The 18843-nt window shown below is 44.6% G+C and overlaps 1 protein-coding gene across 6 annotated transcripts in view; it reads left to right on the top strand.

The window, feature by feature from the left end:
• Positions 1–18843, top strand: part of LOC130179055 (nucleoprotein TPR-like) — a 22822-nt gene continuing 3979 nt past the window's right edge. For 2 of the 6 annotated variants that reach the window (XM_056391771.1, XM_056391776.1), the window contains exons 1-44: positions 1–263; positions 804–908; positions 1142–1205; positions 1873–1967; positions 2502–2605; positions 2696–2860; positions 3498–3590; positions 3861–3941; positions 4099–4186; positions 4334–4471; positions 5202–5296; positions 5753–5950; positions 6079–6186; positions 6306–6529; positions 6915–7078; positions 7190–7314; positions 7418–7566; positions 7702–7864; positions 8161–8295; positions 8399–8539; positions 8652–8856; positions 9034–9230; positions 9685–9825; positions 9977–10093; positions 10665–10868; positions 11023–11207; positions 11357–11504; positions 11666–11803; positions 12012–12143; positions 12289–12419; positions 12862–13072; positions 13164–13313; positions 13562–13675; positions 13796–13900; positions 14021–14224; positions 14779–14817; positions 15139–15324; positions 15930–16041; positions 16135–16328; positions 16988–17058; positions 17226–17425; positions 17752–17946; positions 18071–18192; positions 18664–18738. In XM_056391771.1, the coding sequence (XP_056247746.1) occupies positions 113–263; positions 804–908; positions 1142–1205; positions 1873–1967; positions 2502–2605; positions 2696–2860; positions 3498–3590; positions 3861–3941; positions 4099–4186; positions 4334–4471; positions 5202–5296; positions 5753–5950; positions 6079–6186; positions 6306–6529; positions 6915–7078; positions 7190–7314; positions 7418–7566; positions 7702–7864; positions 8161–8295; positions 8399–8539; positions 8652–8856; positions 9034–9230; positions 9685–9825; positions 9977–10093; positions 10665–10868; positions 11023–11207; positions 11357–11504; positions 11666–11803; positions 12012–12143; positions 12289–12419; positions 12862–13072; positions 13164–13313; positions 13562–13675; positions 13796–13900; positions 14021–14224; positions 14779–14817; positions 15139–15324; positions 15930–16041; positions 16135–16328; positions 16988–17058; positions 17226–17425; positions 17752–17946; positions 18071–18192; positions 18664–18738 (6162 nt within the window). In that variant the 5' untranslated portion in view covers positions 1–112. Of the gene's footprint in view, positions 264–803; positions 909–1141; positions 1207–1872; positions 1968–2501; positions 2606–2695; positions 2861–3497; positions 3591–3860; positions 3942–4098; positions 4187–4333; positions 4472–5201; positions 5297–5752; positions 5951–6078; positions 6187–6305; positions 6530–6914; positions 7079–7189; positions 7315–7417; positions 7567–7701; positions 7865–8160; positions 8296–8398; positions 8540–8651; positions 8857–9033; positions 9231–9684; positions 9826–9976; positions 10094–10664; positions 10869–11022; positions 11208–11356; positions 11505–11665; positions 11804–12011; positions 12144–12288; positions 12420–12861; positions 13073–13163; positions 13314–13561; positions 13676–13795; positions 13901–14020; positions 14225–14778; positions 14818–15138; positions 15325–15929; positions 16042–16134; positions 16329–16987; positions 17059–17225; positions 17426–17751; positions 17947–18070; positions 18193–18663; positions 18739–18843 lie in introns of all 6 variants that reach the window. The other 4 variants (XM_056391772.1, XM_056391774.1, XM_056391773.1 and 1 more) reach the window with 4 other exon arrangements.

The following is an 18843-nucleotide window of genomic DNA, read 5'->3' on the forward strand; positions in this document are numbered from 1 at the left end:
TTGACACTTTCCTTGTTCGTTTTCAACGGGTTTACAGACAAGATATAGTACTATAATATTTTACCAGAGTTTGGTGTCCATTCACGGTAATTTCCCGGAGTTATAGGAGGAGATGGCGGCCGTCCTGCTGCAGGTTCTGGAGCGGGCGGAACTGAACAAACTCCCGAAAGGTGCCCAGAACAAGCTCGAGAAGTTCGTGACGGAGCTGCAGGGTGCTAACGAGGCGCTCAGGACACAGCATGAGCGGTTCAAAGCAGACAGTGGTAGGTAGTCACCCAAGTCCAAATTAGTTTTCTGATTAGCATTAGCTGTAAACTGTTGAAACGTCATAACAAACCTCAGCACACAACGAAGCTTTCCTCTGGTAAACATGGCGACATATCAGTGTTGTGTGTGTGTGTTTGTCAGTGCTTACAGTAGCCCGCTAACGTTAGCTACGATGTCACGTTAATGTTGGGCTAACCTTGGTGGAAGAGAGTTAAGCCAACGGGTTTTTAAAATAAATTACATTTTATTTAAATAATTACTGTGTGTTGAATTAATACCTATCTGATACAAAACAGAAATTGAATACTATCAGTGACGTATATTAAATAAATAAAAGTGTGTATGTTCTTCTGTACACTAGGATAAATTCTGCTGCCGTTTTAAACAGTAATCTTTCACTATATGTGGTAAAAGTAGTTTTAAGCTATGGTGCTGATGTCCTGAACTGTTCTATCGAAAGTGTCACTGACTTACTGTTGGCTAGAGGTTAATTGTGAACAACACTAATTCCTGTTGAATGTTCTCTGACCCAACAGAGCAGCAGTACTTTGACATTGAGAAGAGACTGGTGGAGAGTCAGGAACAGATCCTGTCTGCCACCAGAGACCTGCAGACCTTGAAGGCGGAAAATAAAAAGCTCAGTGAGTTTTCACACACATACAGTTTAAAACCTTTTCTGACATTCTTACCTAATTGGATAAAAAGAGCAGCAAATTAAAACAGAATATCAGTGTTTTAACCCCATTTTGTTGTCATTTAGTTTCAGATCCAATGTGCACAAAGCACATTTAATTTCTAACCATAAGGTTTAACAAACAGCTGGTGCAGTCTCCTTTTTTCCCTTTGTGAGTGTCTTCATGCTTCTCCTGTACAGATGAAGAGCTGAATACTCTGAAAGGAATAGAGGGAGAAACCTTCGAAGATAAAACACCTCAACAGGTAAACGTACCCATACACCTGTGAGGATGAAGTGTTTTTCACAAAGTCACCTGTTGACGGTTGTTCAGCTCTGAAATGTAGGATGTGTTGTATGGTGCAGGGAGAGTGCCAAAATTTAAACAACTGAGAAGTTGGAGGCCTCCATGTCTACGTTGAGGCCTTAAGGCCGAGGCAACTGATCTAGGCACCGGCGGTGGTAAATGAGGGGCCGGCGGTATCTCTTCTTTATCACTCACTGAGAGAAGCTACCCAGCAAAGATAGACCATTCATCAGATCATAACTGGAGGTAACTACCCCGGTGAGCAGGTAGCTATTAAGGAGGAGATACCGCTGGCTTCTCATTTACCACCGCCGGGCTGTCAGTGACCAAATCATCTGTTGGCCTGGACGTAGACTCAGGCTTCTCCGATTTCTCAGTGGGTGCGTTTTGGCACTTTCCCTGCAGGAGATACTTTTGTATGAGCATGGCTATCTGCTCTGTAATTGCTGCCAAAGGGGCTCCTACAAAGTATTAAATTAAGGGTCCACGTACTTATGTTAATGACAGATTCCTGTTTTTTGATTCTTGTTGTTATTATAAGTTTTCGAATGTAGATTCATGAGCAAAAAGGCAATTATATCCTTTTGTGTATCCTGTGTGTGTGTGTGTGTGTGTGTGTGTGTCTGCAGCAAACAAAGGCCAAGTATGAGATTGAGGCGGAGAAGAGAGAGCTGGCAAGGCTGCTGGAGAAGAGGACGCAGGAGGTGGAGAACCTTACTGGTAAGATATCGATCCCACTCTGACCCACCGTCCAACCCTGCAGGATTTTAAATTCTCCAAGTGTTTATAAGAAATCTACTTCATTTTTATTCTATCTTGACTAAAAGCACAGTATGTTACTGCTGCTGTTCGGGTCTCTCAATCAAAACAATGAGAAAAGAAAGCGTTCGATGATGTTGTTTTATGAGTTACACTTGGATTGAAAACCAGATATTATTATGGACTGCAAACCAAACTGCTTAAACACAGTTAAGTGATGATATCCGCCGCCTGGAGTCAGAGCTCGGAAAAATGGATAACCCGCCTGACGACTTTGTCTCTGTAGCTGCTGCCCAGGCAAAGCAAATCTCCGCAGTAACTTCCCCACATACGCTGCCGTCACGCCGTCGCTGGTAGACGCCCCTTCCATGCACTCGCACTCGATCCCGTGGCGACGGAAGAGTAGACTGAATGTTTTTCACTGTAGGCATTTTGGCTGTAGTGGTAACAGCCCTCTGTTTTTCTTTTTTTATAATTGTGTGTGTGTGTTTGCAGTGGACGTGAACCGTCTAAAAGAGAAGCTTACGGAGACGAACAAACTCAAGATGGAGCTGCAGTTAAAACTGGACGATATCCAGTCATCTGAAGCGTCTGTTCAGGTACACACCAGGTTTCATGGAAACTACGACGGCTCAATGTTTAAAGTTCACACGGGAGCGCTGAAATTGAACCGGTATTGTGTGTTGTAGCACCGGGAGAAGCGTATGGAGCAGGAGAAAGAGTTACTTGAGAAGAAGATCGAGTGGCTAACTGCAGAACTGAAGACCAAAACCGATGAACTGCTGAACAACAACAGAGACAAGGGCAAAGAGATACTGGAGCTGCAGGGAAGTCTGAAGAGCAGCAAGGAGCAGGTAACACGCCAACAACACGCAGAGTAGATGAACTGCATGAGGTACATACATGCAGATATACCAGTGGTATCCCAGATGTCATGCTGTCTAGACCAAGACAAATAACCTATGATTTATTTTATTATTTTAAGGATTTATTTTTACATTTAATGTTAAAATCTGAAATAATAATGTTACTTTTTTTTTCTAAAGCTTTATTGTTCAAAACATTTTCCATTTCATCTTATTAAAGCTATTAAACACTGAAACAGTCATAACGTCTGAAATAAGATAAACAGGAAAATATGGACAATTCAAACAAATAAATGCAAAGGATAATGAAACAAAAATGGTAAAATATTAAAATAAAAGTATTTCCAAAAGGACAGAACTATACACCCAGGGGTGCCATGAAACAGAACAAAGATATTAAAGGAAAATATTTAAGGCTTTGCAAGTTTCTGTTTTAACCAGCGCAGCTTTTCCAGCAAAACTTTCTTTAGCCACTGTAGGATGATGACGGCCACTATTTAAACATTCAGTCCTCTTCTTTTTGCCCTGTGTAATCAGGTTTCAGGTAGAGATGTAAATCAGGGATCATGAGGCAGGACATCCTGTCCACGAGGCTGATGTCTTCCATAACTTTTCTCCTCAACAGGCGACCAGGCTGGAAAGTCAGCTCACTTCTCTGAAGCAAACCAGCGAGAGCCAGAGTAAAAGAGCTGAAGACCTCAACAACAAGCTGAAACAGGTAAAGTCAATGTCTCTGTTGGATAGTGTGAGGGTCTTCTTTGACTTTGGAATAACCTTCCCCCGAGCCTCAGCGACACTGAGAGGGCAGGTCTTTAAAAACAGCACCTTAGCAGATGGTATAGAAATTTACTTTGCTTTGCTTATAGGTAGAGCACATAAATATTGAAAGGTTTTCCCTGTCAGGCCACGTGTCCTTAAAACACATGCAGGTATTGTATGTGTATGTAGTGTTATTTGAAGTGTATATGATCTGTGTGTTTCTCTCCAGGCTAAAGACGAGCGGAGCGCCATGGAGGAGAAATACCGCAATGAGCTCAACGCTCACGTCAAGTTGTCTTCGCTCTACAAGGTGGGCGTCACTGCAGGCCTCCAGGAATAAATATATTCTCTACAATATAAAAAAATAAAACCAGGACTTTTCAGTATGAGGCAGTATCCTTATATTGTACTGTCATGTTATTCCCCCGAGTGTCGTCAGTATGTGATGTCTTCGGTTCTCCCTGCAGGGGGCAGCAACCGACATGGAGACCAAGAACCAGGAGCTGAGCAGAGCAGTGGAAGAGCTCAGTAAGCTGGTGAAAGACAGCGGGGAAGGTAAGACTCCGGGTGTTTGTCTTCCTGGGTCTGTTCGTTTTGAGAACCACTGCCTGCTGTGTCAATACGATGGCCGTGTGTCCGAGTGTGAAGCTTTGATTAGCGTGTCAGTAATGAGCTGAAGGTTTGATGTCACTGTCTTCGCAGCCAACAATGTTCTGGAGAAGAAGGTGTCTGAGGGAGAGCAGCTGAAGATGCGGCTGGAGGCAGAGCTCAGTGAGAAAATCAAGAAAATGGAGAAAGAGCTGGAAAACGCTACAACGAAGGCCGCTGGTAAACACTGCTGTAAGAACACACACGCATGCACACGTACTAAACAGCTGCAAGAAAGTGCATGTGAACTTCAGACTGACCATATTTTATGACAGAGTAACGCAGAAAATCAGCTCGGATTTTCATCTAAGTCGCAAGTACTAACAAACTAATGAAGCGACACACAATTAATAACACATGAACAATTATGATCTTCAATATCTTCACAGTGCTGGTGGAGAAAGTGAGTAAGTGAACCTTGAATAAATAAGATAAACAAATATTTAGGAGCGCATATAGGACTTAAGGGGTGCCATGAAAATTTATCAAATAATTTATATTTCCTCAAAAGGATACGAGGAAACATTAACAAGCAAAATTATTGCATGTACTTGAATACAAATGGTACAGTAGTTTAATTATTCCTGTTTCAAACTGTCTTTCTTTAATAATTATGTAATTATGACTGTCGTCATGTTGATACTGAGCAGCTATTGAAGGTCATGGTTCAGAAATATAAAGTCTTAGCAGTAAAGTATTTCACTTTCACATGCTTATGCAGCGGGAAAGTACGGAAAGCCAATTGAACGCTTTGAGCACAGGCAGCCGTCCACGTACTTTTTCCAACCTACAATCGATCTTTGAACGGGGACAAGAACAATATGATGATTTTGTGCGTTAAATGCAAATAATTCCAAAGAGTTCAGTTGCCTTTTCCTGCCACTGTCCTCCCGACCTTTTATTAATGCGTGTTCTGCTCCAGGTGGGCCGTCTCTGACCGAGGAGCAGCTGGACTTCATGTGTCCGTCGGCAGCTGCCATCGCTGCGATTGTGAAGCCCGGCATGAAGTTCTTCGATGTGAGTACGAATATTATACAAAGCACAAGAATATGTTGAGTGCAAGGAACCACATTTCACTTCAGTGCAATCTGAATCATTCATTTGAACAGAATTGTGTGAAACAATGACACAAGGTTTTTCACTGATATTCAAGCGATGATATTGACTCATTGCTCAGAGTCTCTCTTTGACCTTGAGAAGCCTCATGGAGCTGTTCCTCCATGTTTCTGTAAGCCTGCACATGCACACGCTCCGCACCAGCTTGTAAATGTGTTAAGACAGAGAGGAATCACTCAAGGTTACACAATGTGTTTTTGGTAAAAACTGAAAACATTATCTGTATGTGCTTCCAACAAACCTCCTCAGGACACGTTTAACGCCAGAGACGTGGAGTTAAGGTTTATGTTCTGAAGTGTAAAATGAGTCTTTCTGCAACCTGCGTTTTAACGGCTCGTCCTCCGTCCTTGTGTCCAGCTGTACAATGCGTATGCCGAGTGTCAGACTCAGCTTCAGCTTGAGAAGCAGGAGACCAAGAGAGTGAGCAGAGTGCTGGATGAGATCGTGCAGGAAGTCGAGTCCAAAGCGCCCGTCCTGAAGCGTCAGAGAGAGGAGTACGAGGGCATGCAGAGATCCATGGCCTCGCTCTGCAACAAGCTGGAACAGGCTCGAATGGTCTGTGCTGATGACACATGTTCCCTTTGTGCACAACTTTGTATTATACATGCATTAACTTTCTGATTCTAGATGAGAACACATTCTGTTCTGTAACACTCGCATGTCGTTCACTACTTTGTGATCAGGAGATCTACAGTTTGCAGAAAGAGAAAGAGGAGGCCAAGCAGCGCTGTGATGCCGTGGAGAGAGAGAAGCTGAGGGCGGAGAGACAGCTAGAGGACACATCTACACAGGTACACAGCAGTGCAGTGAGCAGAACATCCGTCATGTGAACCAGGGACGATGCAATATTTTCCTCAGCTCATAACGATGATGAAAATACAGAATAAAAAACCATTTGTCTCCGCACCAGGTGTGCTCTCTTCTGGTGGAGCTGGAGGAAGCCAGAGGTAATCAGGTGACCAAGGATGACGACGGCTCCGCCGACATTTCCAGCACCTCTGAGGTCATCAGCCAGCGTCAGCTGTCGTTCCGCAGCGTGGAGGAGCTGCAAAGGCAGAACCAAAGCCTGCTGGGAAGGCTGAGGGAGCTGGAGCAGGAGAAGGACAGACAGCAGAGCCGTGTCACATCCGAGCGGTAAGAAGTTGTACTGTCGGTTCAGCCAGTCCTACTCATGCTCAACTGGTTCTCACTGGTTTTCTGCTTTTGAGCTGCGTCGGTCCTCACATCATTTATGATATCAGCTTGCATCAGTTAGATTTAGATTTAGGGAATGTTGAGCGTTTAGAAGACGACGTGTGTGAAGGAATTCATTAAGATATTCATCATCATCTGTAATCATTTGTCTCGGACTAGGTCGAGTTAAGTTCAAATTTTTCCATTCAATAAAAATACCTTTGGAAGTTCCTGTATATTCTTTCATTTTCAGTTGCGTGGTTCAGGTGCAGCAGAGCACTGATGAGCAGACAAGCTGTATGAAATGTGTGTTAAGCGTTAGCTCTGTCTCTGTGGTTCTCTCCAGTATATCGGAGCTGGAGGCCAGTGTGGATAAACTTCAGAAGGAGGTGGAGCAGCTGAGAGAGCAGAGGAACCAGCAGAAACAGCTGGCTGACTCCAGCGCCAGGCAGAGAGACATGTACAAGGCCCTGCTGACACACAGCACTGGCTTCATTCTGCCTCCTCCAGGTGACAAAAACACTGACATCAGTCTTTACGGTGAACGTCAGTGAGCACCAGCGAACGTTCAGGGTAAAGGTCTTTACAGAATGACGTGAAGGTCTTGTGTTGTGTGTGCAGGTCTGGAGGCTTCATCTCAACCCGCACATGTTCGTCCTTCAGTCCCAGCGACTCGCTCGACTCCACAAAGAGCTGCTGCTGCCGAGTCTGCACAGACCGCTCAGGCTAAAGCTGCTTTAAAACAGGTATTCACACACACACACACACACACTCTCTTCACCTCGTCTTTGTGTGACATAAGGGGAAATTGAGTAGCTGCTGTGATTGAACTTTTATCCATTTTTCCAGCTCAACGACGCCTTCACTCTGTATAAAAAGGAGAAAGCAGAGAACGACAGGATGTTGAATGAAACTAACGACCGGCTGCAGAGACAGCTGACGGAGCACCACTCCAGCCACGCCAAGCTGACCTCTCAGCTGGAGTTCAGCAACAAGAGGTGTGTAAAAATAACAACGTGTAGCTTGTTTTCTTGTTCAGGAATGTTTTCTCATGCACCGCTGCTGCATCTGCCTCATATTAAAGTTCCTGGAGATAATTTTACACTGTGTGTGTGTGTGTGTGTGTGTGTCAGGTATGAGATCCTCCAGGAGACTGTATCGGCCTATCGCAGAGAGATCTCTGCCCTCCAGGACAGGAACCAGAAAATGGCTGCAACGAGCCAACGACATGAGCACATCATCCACACGATGAGCCAGGACCTGCGACAGGCTAACGAAAAACTAGCTCTGGAGGAGGTGAGGAGTTTGCGCAATGGGAGTAAGAACTGATAGAAAGATTACCGGACATTATGTATATTGAGTATTTGTGTATTTAGCACTAATTAACTGTTGCAGTAATTCAGAATAAGACTGAACTTTCAATATTACAATATTTGAAAAAACAGCAAAAGCAAACTGATTGTACTTCAAACTAACAGACGTGAGACATAACTACATTTTTACCCCCCTGCTTTATTTTCTGTCTTCTTCTTATTTATTTATTTATTTATATTATCACCAAATGGTTTTTATTTCGCCCTCTGTGTTTGTAGGTGCGTGTGGAGAACTTGACCAAAGAGAGAGACATGTTGAGACAAGCAGAGAGTCGCCTGACTCGGGAGAAGGAAGCCATATTGGCTGAACAACGTAACCAGAACCTGCTGCTCACCAACCTCAAGACTATACAGGTACATAAACAGCTGCACAGGCAGCGCTAAACAATTAAAGCATCTTCACACCAAACCACATGAGCCTTTAATTCATTTTGCCTCCTCTGTCGTACGTGTGCAGTTGACCATGGAGCGCACAGAGACGGACACGCGCCAGCGACTGAACAACAAGATAGAGCATCTGGAGGCGGAGCTTGCTTCCATGAAGACCAGGATGGACCAGGAAGTAGCACAGAGACATGCTCTCGGACGCACTATGGACGTGAGTGTATACGTTTAATACTTGTATATCTGTAAATAAACGTTGTAGGACACCGCACGCAGTCCGTCTTGTCACACCTCTCACACCTCCGTCACCTCCGCCTTCGCTGCAGGCTCAGTTGTTGGAAGCAAAGAAGCAGCTGGAGACGCAGAACGTCTTGCAGCAGAAGACCAGGGACTTGTTGCGTAGCTCTGAACAGCAGGTGACGCTGCTGAAAGCCCAGCTGGCGTCTGCTTCGTCCTCTGAGGCCGTGTCCAGCTCCAGCAACGCCACCACCGCAGCCGCCAGAGCCGCAAGCCTCAGAGCCCCACTGAGAGGTAACGGTGGCTTACAGAGTGTCGACTGTTAAGACTATAACAGGCACAAATATTACAGAAGCCTCACTCACAAAAATCATTTCTAGGCCAGAAGAGGAAACTTTGAAACGTGTTCATCGATAATGCCAGCGTTGTGACTGTTCATAAACTGTCTCTTTTGTCTCCGTCGGTCTTCAGGACGCCCTCAAGGACCGGCAGCCAGTCCGCAGCCCAGCCCGTCGCAGCAGGAGCTGGCAGAGGTGAAAGGTCTCCTGCACACCGCCGAGGAACAGAACGGTGAACTGGCAGAGCAGCTGAAGAATGCTAACGCTACTGTGGAGCAGTACAGAGCTGTGGTCCTGACTCTGGAGGACAGTCTGAAGAAAGAAAAGGAGGTATGACTCCCTCATTTCCTCTGTTCTTCTCCTCCATCTTGTGTTCTCTTTGCCCCTAATGTACACCTGTCCACACGCATCCTTAAAAAGTCTCTGTCTTGAATTACATTTTTTTAAATTTAAGCCTTAAAAAGTCTTTTTTTTAATTATGAAAGGTCTTAAATTTTGAGATCGGTTTAACTTTATGCATTTGATTTTAAAATAAACCATTCTTAGGTTTCGCACAGTTCTCCACAGTCTGGAATCAGGAAGTACCATAAACAAATAATACAGATGATGCTAAGCTAACGACAAACACGAGTGAAACGAAGATTTATTATCTCATTTCCTGGTTTTCTGCATGAATTCACAATAAAATATGATCCAGGTCACAAGGACACAAGTGTAGATAAAAAAAAAAAACACAATGTACTGAAGCTAATATCAAACAAATTGACTCTCCTCACCTCTTTAGTCTCGCTCCCCCCTGGAGATCCGACTGAAGGAGTCGGAGGAGGTGCAGAAGCAGCTGGAGAAGAGGATTGTAGAGGTGGAGAAAATGAAGCAGCTGGAGCAAGAAGAGAGGAGGAAGGCTGTGGACGCAGTGGAGAAACAAGTGAGTCTGTCCACACACAGATGTGCATCTGGTCTCTGTGCATTAGATTTTCATTCTGTATTTGTTTTATCTGCAGAAGGAAACATGAAACATAATTAGACTTTTAGAGCTCCAGGTGTGTATTGTTATTCCCCCCTGCTGTGTTGCCCAGGTGTGTGAGCTGCAGCGCAGTCTGAAGGCCAGTCAGGCCGAGCAGCAGGAGGCGCTGGAGAGAGCAGCTGCTTCTGGTACACTGGAGCAGAAGGCCATACAGGAAAGCCTGCTGCAGGTTCGTTAACACACACACACACACACACAACACACACACACACACACACACACAGCATATGTGTTAGTCTGTGTGGGCTTCATTGGAGCCACTAGGATTGCAGTCTAAACATTCCCATATAGTCTCCATTGAGAAATAAAAACGTGCAGCTCGGATCAGGACATGGGTGGAGTGACCTCTCTAATAGATAAGTACATTTTTGACACCACAGATAAATACTTTCCAGCGCTACGTTCATCTGAGTCTCCTCTCTCCGGAAATATAAAGCTTCAGCCGGAGTTCGAGAGGTGTCTCTCGGCTGAATCCGTGTCTGCTCAGTGGAAACTAAGCGCTTAAAGTCACCATGGCAACATCTGAGTGCAGTTGGACACAAACAGCTGTTTAGTATCACCTGATTAGATAACGGTGTTGAAGAAAAACCAAAAAACATATAGCTGCAGTTTTGAAGCTTTTGTATTTAACACTGGAACTATAAATATGGAATAATGTTTGTATCGTGTCAGACGTTTGTTTCTGTGACTTTGTGTCACCGACTGTTACACGAGCCGTTCTCCCTCTGTCCTCCTCTCAGACTAAGCTTGCCGGAGAGGCGCAGGCGAAGTATGAGCGGGAACTGATGCTCCATGCTGCTGACGTGGAGGCTCTGCAGGAGCTCAAGAAACGACTCCAACAGGAAGCGGTGCAGAGGAGGGAGCTGGAGGAGCAGCTAAACAAGACCTCCTCGATCCTGCAGGAGAAAACTGCAGCCTTGAGCACACTGGAGAAACAGCTGAAGGTAGGACGACGATGTTTTTTGCAGCTTAAAAGTTCTAGTTCTACATGAATGCAGTTATTTAAGTTATTTCAAATGAATGTAAACACAAACATAAATTAGAAGATTGTGTTTCTGATTGATCATAAAGCGTCTGTGCTTCCACTCTCCTCTTCAGGAGGACCTGTCTAATCAGAGCCGTCGCTGTGAGGAGCTGAGCAAGCAGAACGCTCTGCTGCACCAACAGATGGATGACATGGCCGCCAGGAGTCGTCAGCAGCAGCAGCAGCACCAGCAACAACAGCTGGACCTGTCATTTAGTGAGGAGGGCAAGACCACTGAGCAGATACTAGAAATACTCAGGTAACACTGCTCCAGCCCCTGTGAGATTGTCAACATAGAAAACACTGAAGTTTGTAGAAATTGAGGATAAAATAAACTCTTGTTCTGCAGAGGGATCATTACAGCATCAGTGTCTCGGTGGGAGGTAAAAACGTTTGCTTGTGGTTTAGGTTTGTGCAGCGGGAGAAGCAGATCGCCGTGGCTCGATGTGATGTGTCCGAGGGAGAAGCTCTTCGCTACAAACAGCGAGTCGAGCACCAGGACAGAGAACTGAAGGAGCAGCAGGAAGCTCTGAACGCTGAGAGGGAGAAAATGCAGGTAGGAAGCGAAAGGATGAAGGGGATTTGAGACTTGACATGTAACACGTGTTGGAACCCGCTTCATTATAGTTCAGTCTAGTTTCTCACCTTGTGTTCTGAAGCTTACAAGAAATAAAACTGTAATTAGCATGTCTGTCGGACGTCCTCCCCTTCACTCAGGTTACAGCGAAGACTCTGGCCCAGCAGGAGGAGCAGCTGAAGAAGATGGACAGTATCACTGCTCTCCAAGAAACCAACAGGACGCTGAGAATGGACAGAGACAAACTGCAGCAGGAGATGCAGCAAGCGCAGGCTAAAGTACGATCCCCTGTTGTTCCCTTTCACCGACAGCTATAGCATCGATTTTTACTGTTTATGAGACTGTGAAGAGAGATTTTCTCCCACGGGCAGCGCAGTGTATCAGCCCTACTTCGTTTAATGATAAAGTTTATGGAGACGTCTCGGTAACCTTGTCTTGCATCTGCACGGAGCTCGCAGCTCATGGAATCTCGCTTCTGTCCGTCAGGTGACGAAGCTGCAGTCGGACATCAGCCCGCTGCATCACTCTCTGTCTCAGCTGTCGGAGAAGAACGGCTCCCTGCAGGCGGACAAGAGGATTCTGGAAGATGACCTCAAACGCTGGAAGGCCAAAGCACAGGTAACTGCAGTGTGTTGGCGTCCCACAATGAAATGATTTTGTTGCCGCTTCAATACCGTTTCAGTGTATTCGTTTGTAAACTTGACTTTGTGTGTGTGTGTGTGTGTGTGTGTGTGTGTGTGTGTGTGTGTGTGTGTCTCTGCAGCAACTGCTCAACCAGCAGAAAGATGGAGATGTGGAGGAGAGACAGAAACTGACCAACGAGAGAGAAGCTCAGCAGAGACGCATCGCACAGCTCGCTGAAGAGGCGGCCAAGCTGAAGACTGAACTGGCCAGGTGAGACCACACACACACACACACACACACACACACACACACACACACACACACACACACACACCATCAGCCTAGATCCAACCGAAAGAAGTTTCTATTGACATCCTTTTGCTTTAGTAAATCTCCTCTAGTGGCTGGTGGAGGTTTTCAGTCCCGTTTCCTTGAGAGTTGTCGACATTTGGAAATAAAGAGGAATCTCTTCCCTTTTATCTCCATTGAACTGCAGTGAAAGTTAATCAGTTGTAATTACTACTTAGACAACTGGCAGGAAGTTGATAAGCGTAGAGGATTGTGGGAAACTGAGACCATGTGGGGACACGTGAAGCCTCTACAAATGCATCTTAAAATGTAACCTGACTGAGAATATTGTTTGTGTGTGTGTGTGTGTGTGTGTGTGTCTGTGTGTGTGTGTGTGTGTGTGTGTGTGTGTGTGTGTGATCAGATCCAGTGCCAGCAGTAACTCGGCTCAGTCTCAGCTGCAGGCCCTCAGAGACTCTGTGGCCCAGCTGACGTCGGAAAGAGACGCGCAGAAGAAACAATTGGAAACAAAAACCAACGACATTCTGGAGAAAAACAAAACCATCAACCAGGTCAAAAAGATCGGACGACGCTACAAGACCCAGTATGAGGAGCTCAAAGCCCAGCATGACAAGGTGGGACTGTGGTTTGAGTTAAGGCTGGAGATGAGTAGGGAAACTGAAATCTTAGTTAATCTGTGTATGTGTGTGTGTGTGTGTGTCCCAGCTGGTTGCGGAAACGGCAGCTAAAGCGGGAAGTGAGGCAGCTCCGAGCCAGGAGGTGCAGCAAGAGCTGACTAAAGCCCAGGAGGAGCTGAACAAGGCCAGAGAGGAGCTGAAAACACTGAAGGACGAGGCGCAGAAAAAACAGGAGGAGGTGGGAGGAAAGATGCTTTCGACCTTTATTAACCCGACGTAGAATGATGGTTTATAGACAGTACCTTGCTTTACACACAGAACATATTGTTGTACATTACATGTTCATCATCTATGGTGGCCCAGTTTACGTCGGAGCGTGTTATATATGTTATATATGATATGATGATACATGAGACATGTACAGCGGCCGGGCCGAGCTGAACTCTAGTGGGAAAGTGTCCAGAAACTGCTTTGTTTTTTCTGCAGACCCAGAAGGCCAAGCAAGAGTTGGAGGAGGCCCAGAAGGAAAACCAGAAGAACAAGGAAAAGTCCCAGGAGGTTCAAAACCAGCTGACACAGAACCAGAACCAACTGACACAGGTACTGAAGCACGAAGTCTGAGTCTGTGTTTGATTTTACCGGGTCATTAAGTTACGTTTAAGATACGTCAGGACGGCTGGGATCACTGGTTCTTTTGTCACCTCCTTTTGCTTTTTAAAGGTCCAGTCCCAGTTGTCCCAGACCCAGACTCAACTGCAGCAGAATCAGAACCAACTGACCCAGAGTCAGAAAGAGCTTCAACAGGCCAAGACCCACACCCAGCAGGTAAGCAGCGCCGGCAGGAACAAGTCACATCACTTCATTGGCCTGAATGTCCCTAATACTGAACTCCAGAACCAAGAGTAGTTCACCCGACAACAGAACCCCGCCTCTCAAACATGACAGGTGCAGAACCAGTTGAAGTCGGCTCAGTCTCAAGCTCAGGCCCGTCAGAACCAGATCCAGCAGATCCAGAGGGAGCTCCAGCAGGCGAAAGAAGCGCTCCAGCAGAACCTCACCAGTCAGAAAGAGCTGCAACAGACCAGCCAACACAGCCACAACCAGGAGGTCGGCAATCTCAAGGCTTCCCTGAGCCAAGCGGAGGACAAGGTGAGGACGCTTCTCTCTCTTAGTTTAACACTTCAGCTCCTTTCACACTTTCTTCTTTTCCTCTCTGGCTGTTCTCAGCGGTTTGGAGTGAGTGAGGCTCAACTAAAGGAAAAGGGACGTGTGGGTTGATCAGGTTCGATTAACAACCTACCAACCGTCACCAGACTCTGATTCAAACAAGTGTTACTCTCTAAATAAAGAATACCCAAAGTTTAAACTTTAAGACTTTAAGGTGTATTTGACCTTTGACCTGGTGAGATTGTTGAATGAAAGAAAACCGCAGCGTCTGTAGAGATGGAAACTAAAATGATCTGCTGATGCACGAATCTCCACCGATTCATTTTCCAGATTGAATATTTCATAGTTAAAAACTGAGACTCACTCACAGTGACATCGCTGACATGCTGATAAGAACGTAAAATGTTTGACATGTTCACCATCCTAGCTTTATGTGTTACCATGGAAACTGCCGTCGAGCTGGTTTTGAGGAGGTGTTTGTCTGTAGCATTTAAATATACAGTCATGAAACTTTATCTGCGCTTGCCTCCCAACAGGTGACTGAGCTCCAGGGACAGCTGGACAACCTGCAGAAGGTTGGGAAAAACTTTACCCAGTATTTGCTTTTAACTAGAAATAGAGTATAGTGTGTTAATAAATCAGTACTTAAAGATAGGACATTGGTTTATTTAATTTATGGATATATGTACAAGTTAAGTAAGAGTTTGATAATGTTGCTATTCAGACTGATTTTTGAATTTAACTGAATTAGTGATTGAACTAAATACAATCTGTAATTTCTTTTAAATTGCTCTTATCCATTTCCTCCTCCTTCCTTCTACTTCTCTTTATTATTACCCTGTATTCATATCACCTGCCATTCGCTCTGAAAATGTCTAATCATTCCTCTTTATCAGACGGTCGGCGAGCGTGAAGCAGACGTCAAGCACCTGCAGGAGCAGCTAACTGAAGCTAACCAGGCTAATGAAGCTAGCCGTGCCACACAGGCCGTGAGTTCTCAGTCCATCCAGGCCAGTGATGCTAACGCTGCTAGTGAAGCTAACCAGGCACAACAAGAGGAGCTGGCTAAACTCAGACAAGAGGTAAAATCCTGATCTAACTGTTTATTGACATCCATACTTATTTGCTAACTAACGGTACACAATGTGGGTTTGATTTATCCTGTATCAACTAACATGAATTAAATCCTAAAATACAAGTAAAGACTTTTGTGGCTTCGGCTGTTGAGTTGATTTAAAGTTAATAAGTGAATAAAATAGACTTAAACTAATGACTTTCTTCACTTCAACCATGAAATGAAAGATTAAAATGTATTTTAAGAGAGTTACAAGAAATAAATTCACACAAGATAAACCAACTAAGACAACTGTCACAGAGAGTATACACAATATCCAAACAATAAGAGTACAGATAAAAACCATTCAAGATGCCAAGACTAAACAACAACAAATTTAAAAGCAGATGTGCCTAGTATTGAACCCTGTGGCACACACTGCAGTGTAGAGAGGGAGGAAGACAAACACCCAACAAACTGGACATATTGAGTTTTTGCTGATGAATAATTTGTAAACCAGTTAACGACATTGTGAAGTCTGCGAGAGAATCAATAAATAAGTAAGTCTATTAGTGTCATTCACTTTAAAAGCACTTGAACAGCAGCAGCTACAGTTCTGTTGTTTCCCTGCAGCTGTTGGAGAGCAAGAACCGAGAGGAGCAGCTGAAACAGCAGATGGCTGACAAAGAGGAAAAGACCAAGAAGGCCTTCATGGGAGCGAAGACCAAAATCAACCAACTGAACAGTCAGTTTCACCTGCACTTTACACACACACACACACACACACACACACACACAGTGAACTGGTCGAAGAGTAATTTACATTTGTGACCTGTAGGTGCTAAGGAGCAGCTCAGTGGGGAGATAGACGAGCTGAAACAGAGTAAGGAGGAACTGGAGGTGAGAATGAACGCCCTCAAGTCTCAGTACGAAGGTCGACTTCTTCGTCTGGACAGAGAGCTGAGAGAACTGAGGGAGACACAGACGCACTCCGACCCCAGAGAGGAACCACAGGACCAGAGCGGAGCTAAGGTGGGAAACCTTAGCAGCCGCCTTTACAGTCTGGCTCAGATGTTCATTAACACCAGTACAGTTTTAGTTTTATGCAATGATTATATGTGTGATCATATGTATGGCTTTTTCTTTTACCTTTTCTGTTAGCATAACATGCAATGAATATTTGAATTATACAAAAAAAAGTATTATGGCCACTGTTTGGAAGAAATAGTCTGAGATTATAGGATATTGATATTGAACTGAAAATGGTTTGATGGTTTGATCCAGACGCCTGAGAGACAAAGAGTTGTGGCATCATGAAGCGATCAAAGCTTATAAAGTAAATCATATGATCAAACCCACACAGTGACAGGCATCTATCTGTATGACAGAGTACTAACCCTAACCCACAGGAGGAGAAGACAACATGACACTGCAGGTTTTAGCGATAATAAGAAGTCGACTTAAATGTGACCTACAGAGATCATCTAAGAGATTTTACTCTTGAAATATTAAAATAGTACGACTTTAATCTCAAAATATTGAGACTTTTTTTCTTCAAATGTTATGACTCTCTCTCATTGTTTTGTGACTTAATTCTCGAAATCTCAGATTATCTTTTTTTCAGATGAGTGTTCCTCTGTGTTTTTCTCCATCATCTAACTACAATAATACAAACGTGTATTTGTCCTCAGGTGGGTGATCAGCCCAGATCTGCAGACCAGAGACAGATATCTCTGAAGAGTCCAGCCCAGGACAGGGGAAGGTGACTACTGGACACATGCACTCACATGCACAAACATGACTGTTGTGAATGATGGTAAACTTTCATTCAGTGGATGAAGCTGCTGTTCGCTTCACAAACATGAGAAACTATTTCAACATGAAAACTGTGGTGAAAACAAATGAACATAATAACTGTTGTTCCATCAGCTCCAGCTTGTCTGAGCCTCCCACCGCTAACATCCGACCCACCCCGAGTACTCCGTCTCCTAGCAACAAGCCAAGCCCCTCCCATGGTAGCAAGGCCACGCCCCGTGCCAGCATCCGACCTATGGTTACCCCGGCAACTGTCCCCATCCCGACACCCACCGCCACCGTCATGCCGACCACACAGACTGACAGTCAAGAGGGTGAGGAACAGTTTAAGAGAAAGTATAAGTTAGCAGTTTATATTTATTATCTTAACTTTAAATACACTGGTAATGGTTACATATTATTAGTAATAATAATAATAAACTATTTTAATACTTTGTTTTGCAGCTCAAAGTGCTTTAAAGAAGAAAAATAAAATCAAAAACTTCAGTAATAGCAGCAGACATAAGAAGCAACAAAGCCTAATAAATAAAAGGGCAATTAAACAGTTTTAAAAAACATAAAGAGAAATAAAAGGAATAAAAAATGTTTGAAGTAAAAGTAGTTCAGCTGATTATTAATCACATAATGTTTCTCTCTGCAGTGCTGATGAGCGCAGGAGCCTCTGTACACTCCACCAGCTCCGGCCTCGTGAGCGCACCCGCCTCCATAACTCAGCCAACCAGCACACAGGCCACAGCTTTTGTCCAGCCCACTCAGCAGCAGGCAGCCAATCAGGATGCAGGGTCTAGCATGGATGCAGAGCGACCATCCACGTCCTCATCTCTGATTGGAGCAGGTGAGCAGGACCGTGTGGCACACAAGCCAGTTACTATACAAACTGTAAAATATGTGCCTGACCGGATACCAGCCAAACACTTAAAGTGTGTTTTATCTTCTGTGTGTGTGTGATGTGACTAAAGCAGGTACAAAGCGAGGCAGAGAAGAGGAGGAGGAGGAAGAGGAAGAGGAGAGCAGACCGGAGAGTTCCCACACACCACCGACCACTAAAAAACTACGACTGAAACCATCAATACAGCTGCAGGTACCAACTTGACTTCTGACACTTTGAGTCGGTGATCAGCTGGAAACTTGAGGCACAGCCTGATTTATAACGGGTGAAAATCTGCAGCAAGTTGAGTTACTTGAACAAGCCTCTGATTAGTAGATAAAACCTCCCGCTTCAGTGATGCAGGATTCAACTCAAGGAAATCTTCCTGATGCATTAATGGTGCAGAATCTTAAATATTTCTTCTTCATTTTACTTCCTGTGTTTTTAAATGTTTCTGTACCTCAAACTTTCTGATTCTTTCAAGGTTTGTATGAAATTATTAGAGATATTAAATGTGGTCTCAGACCTTTGGGGTCAGACTGTGTGTTACCTGAGGAAGGAAGACTGAAGAAGCTGCTGCACACCAAGCCGTCCTGTTGTTAATTTGCTTTGAGTCTGTTTGTCGTGTTTATTTAGTCCATTACAACCTGTTTAATTCCAGCTGTGTCACTCGGTGTGTTTCAGATGGAAGGTGATGAGGAGATGGAAGGAGAGCTGGGGAATGAGGGCGAACAACAGGATTCACCCGACGACAGTCAGGTTAGCAACCGATGAAAGCGTCACGGGAGAGGGTCAGGAAGTAAACGTTGTCATGTGGTAATTTATAAATATATATATTTATACGACTGATGATGATCGACAGTG

The sequence above is a fragment of the Seriola aureovittata genome, chromosome 12 (assembly GCF_021018895.1).
Source record: "Seriola aureovittata isolate HTS-2021-v1 ecotype China chromosome 12, ASM2101889v1, whole genome shotgun sequence".
NCBI classification, from domain to species: Eukaryota; Metazoa; Chordata; class Actinopteri; order Carangiformes; family Carangidae; genus Seriola; species Seriola aureovittata.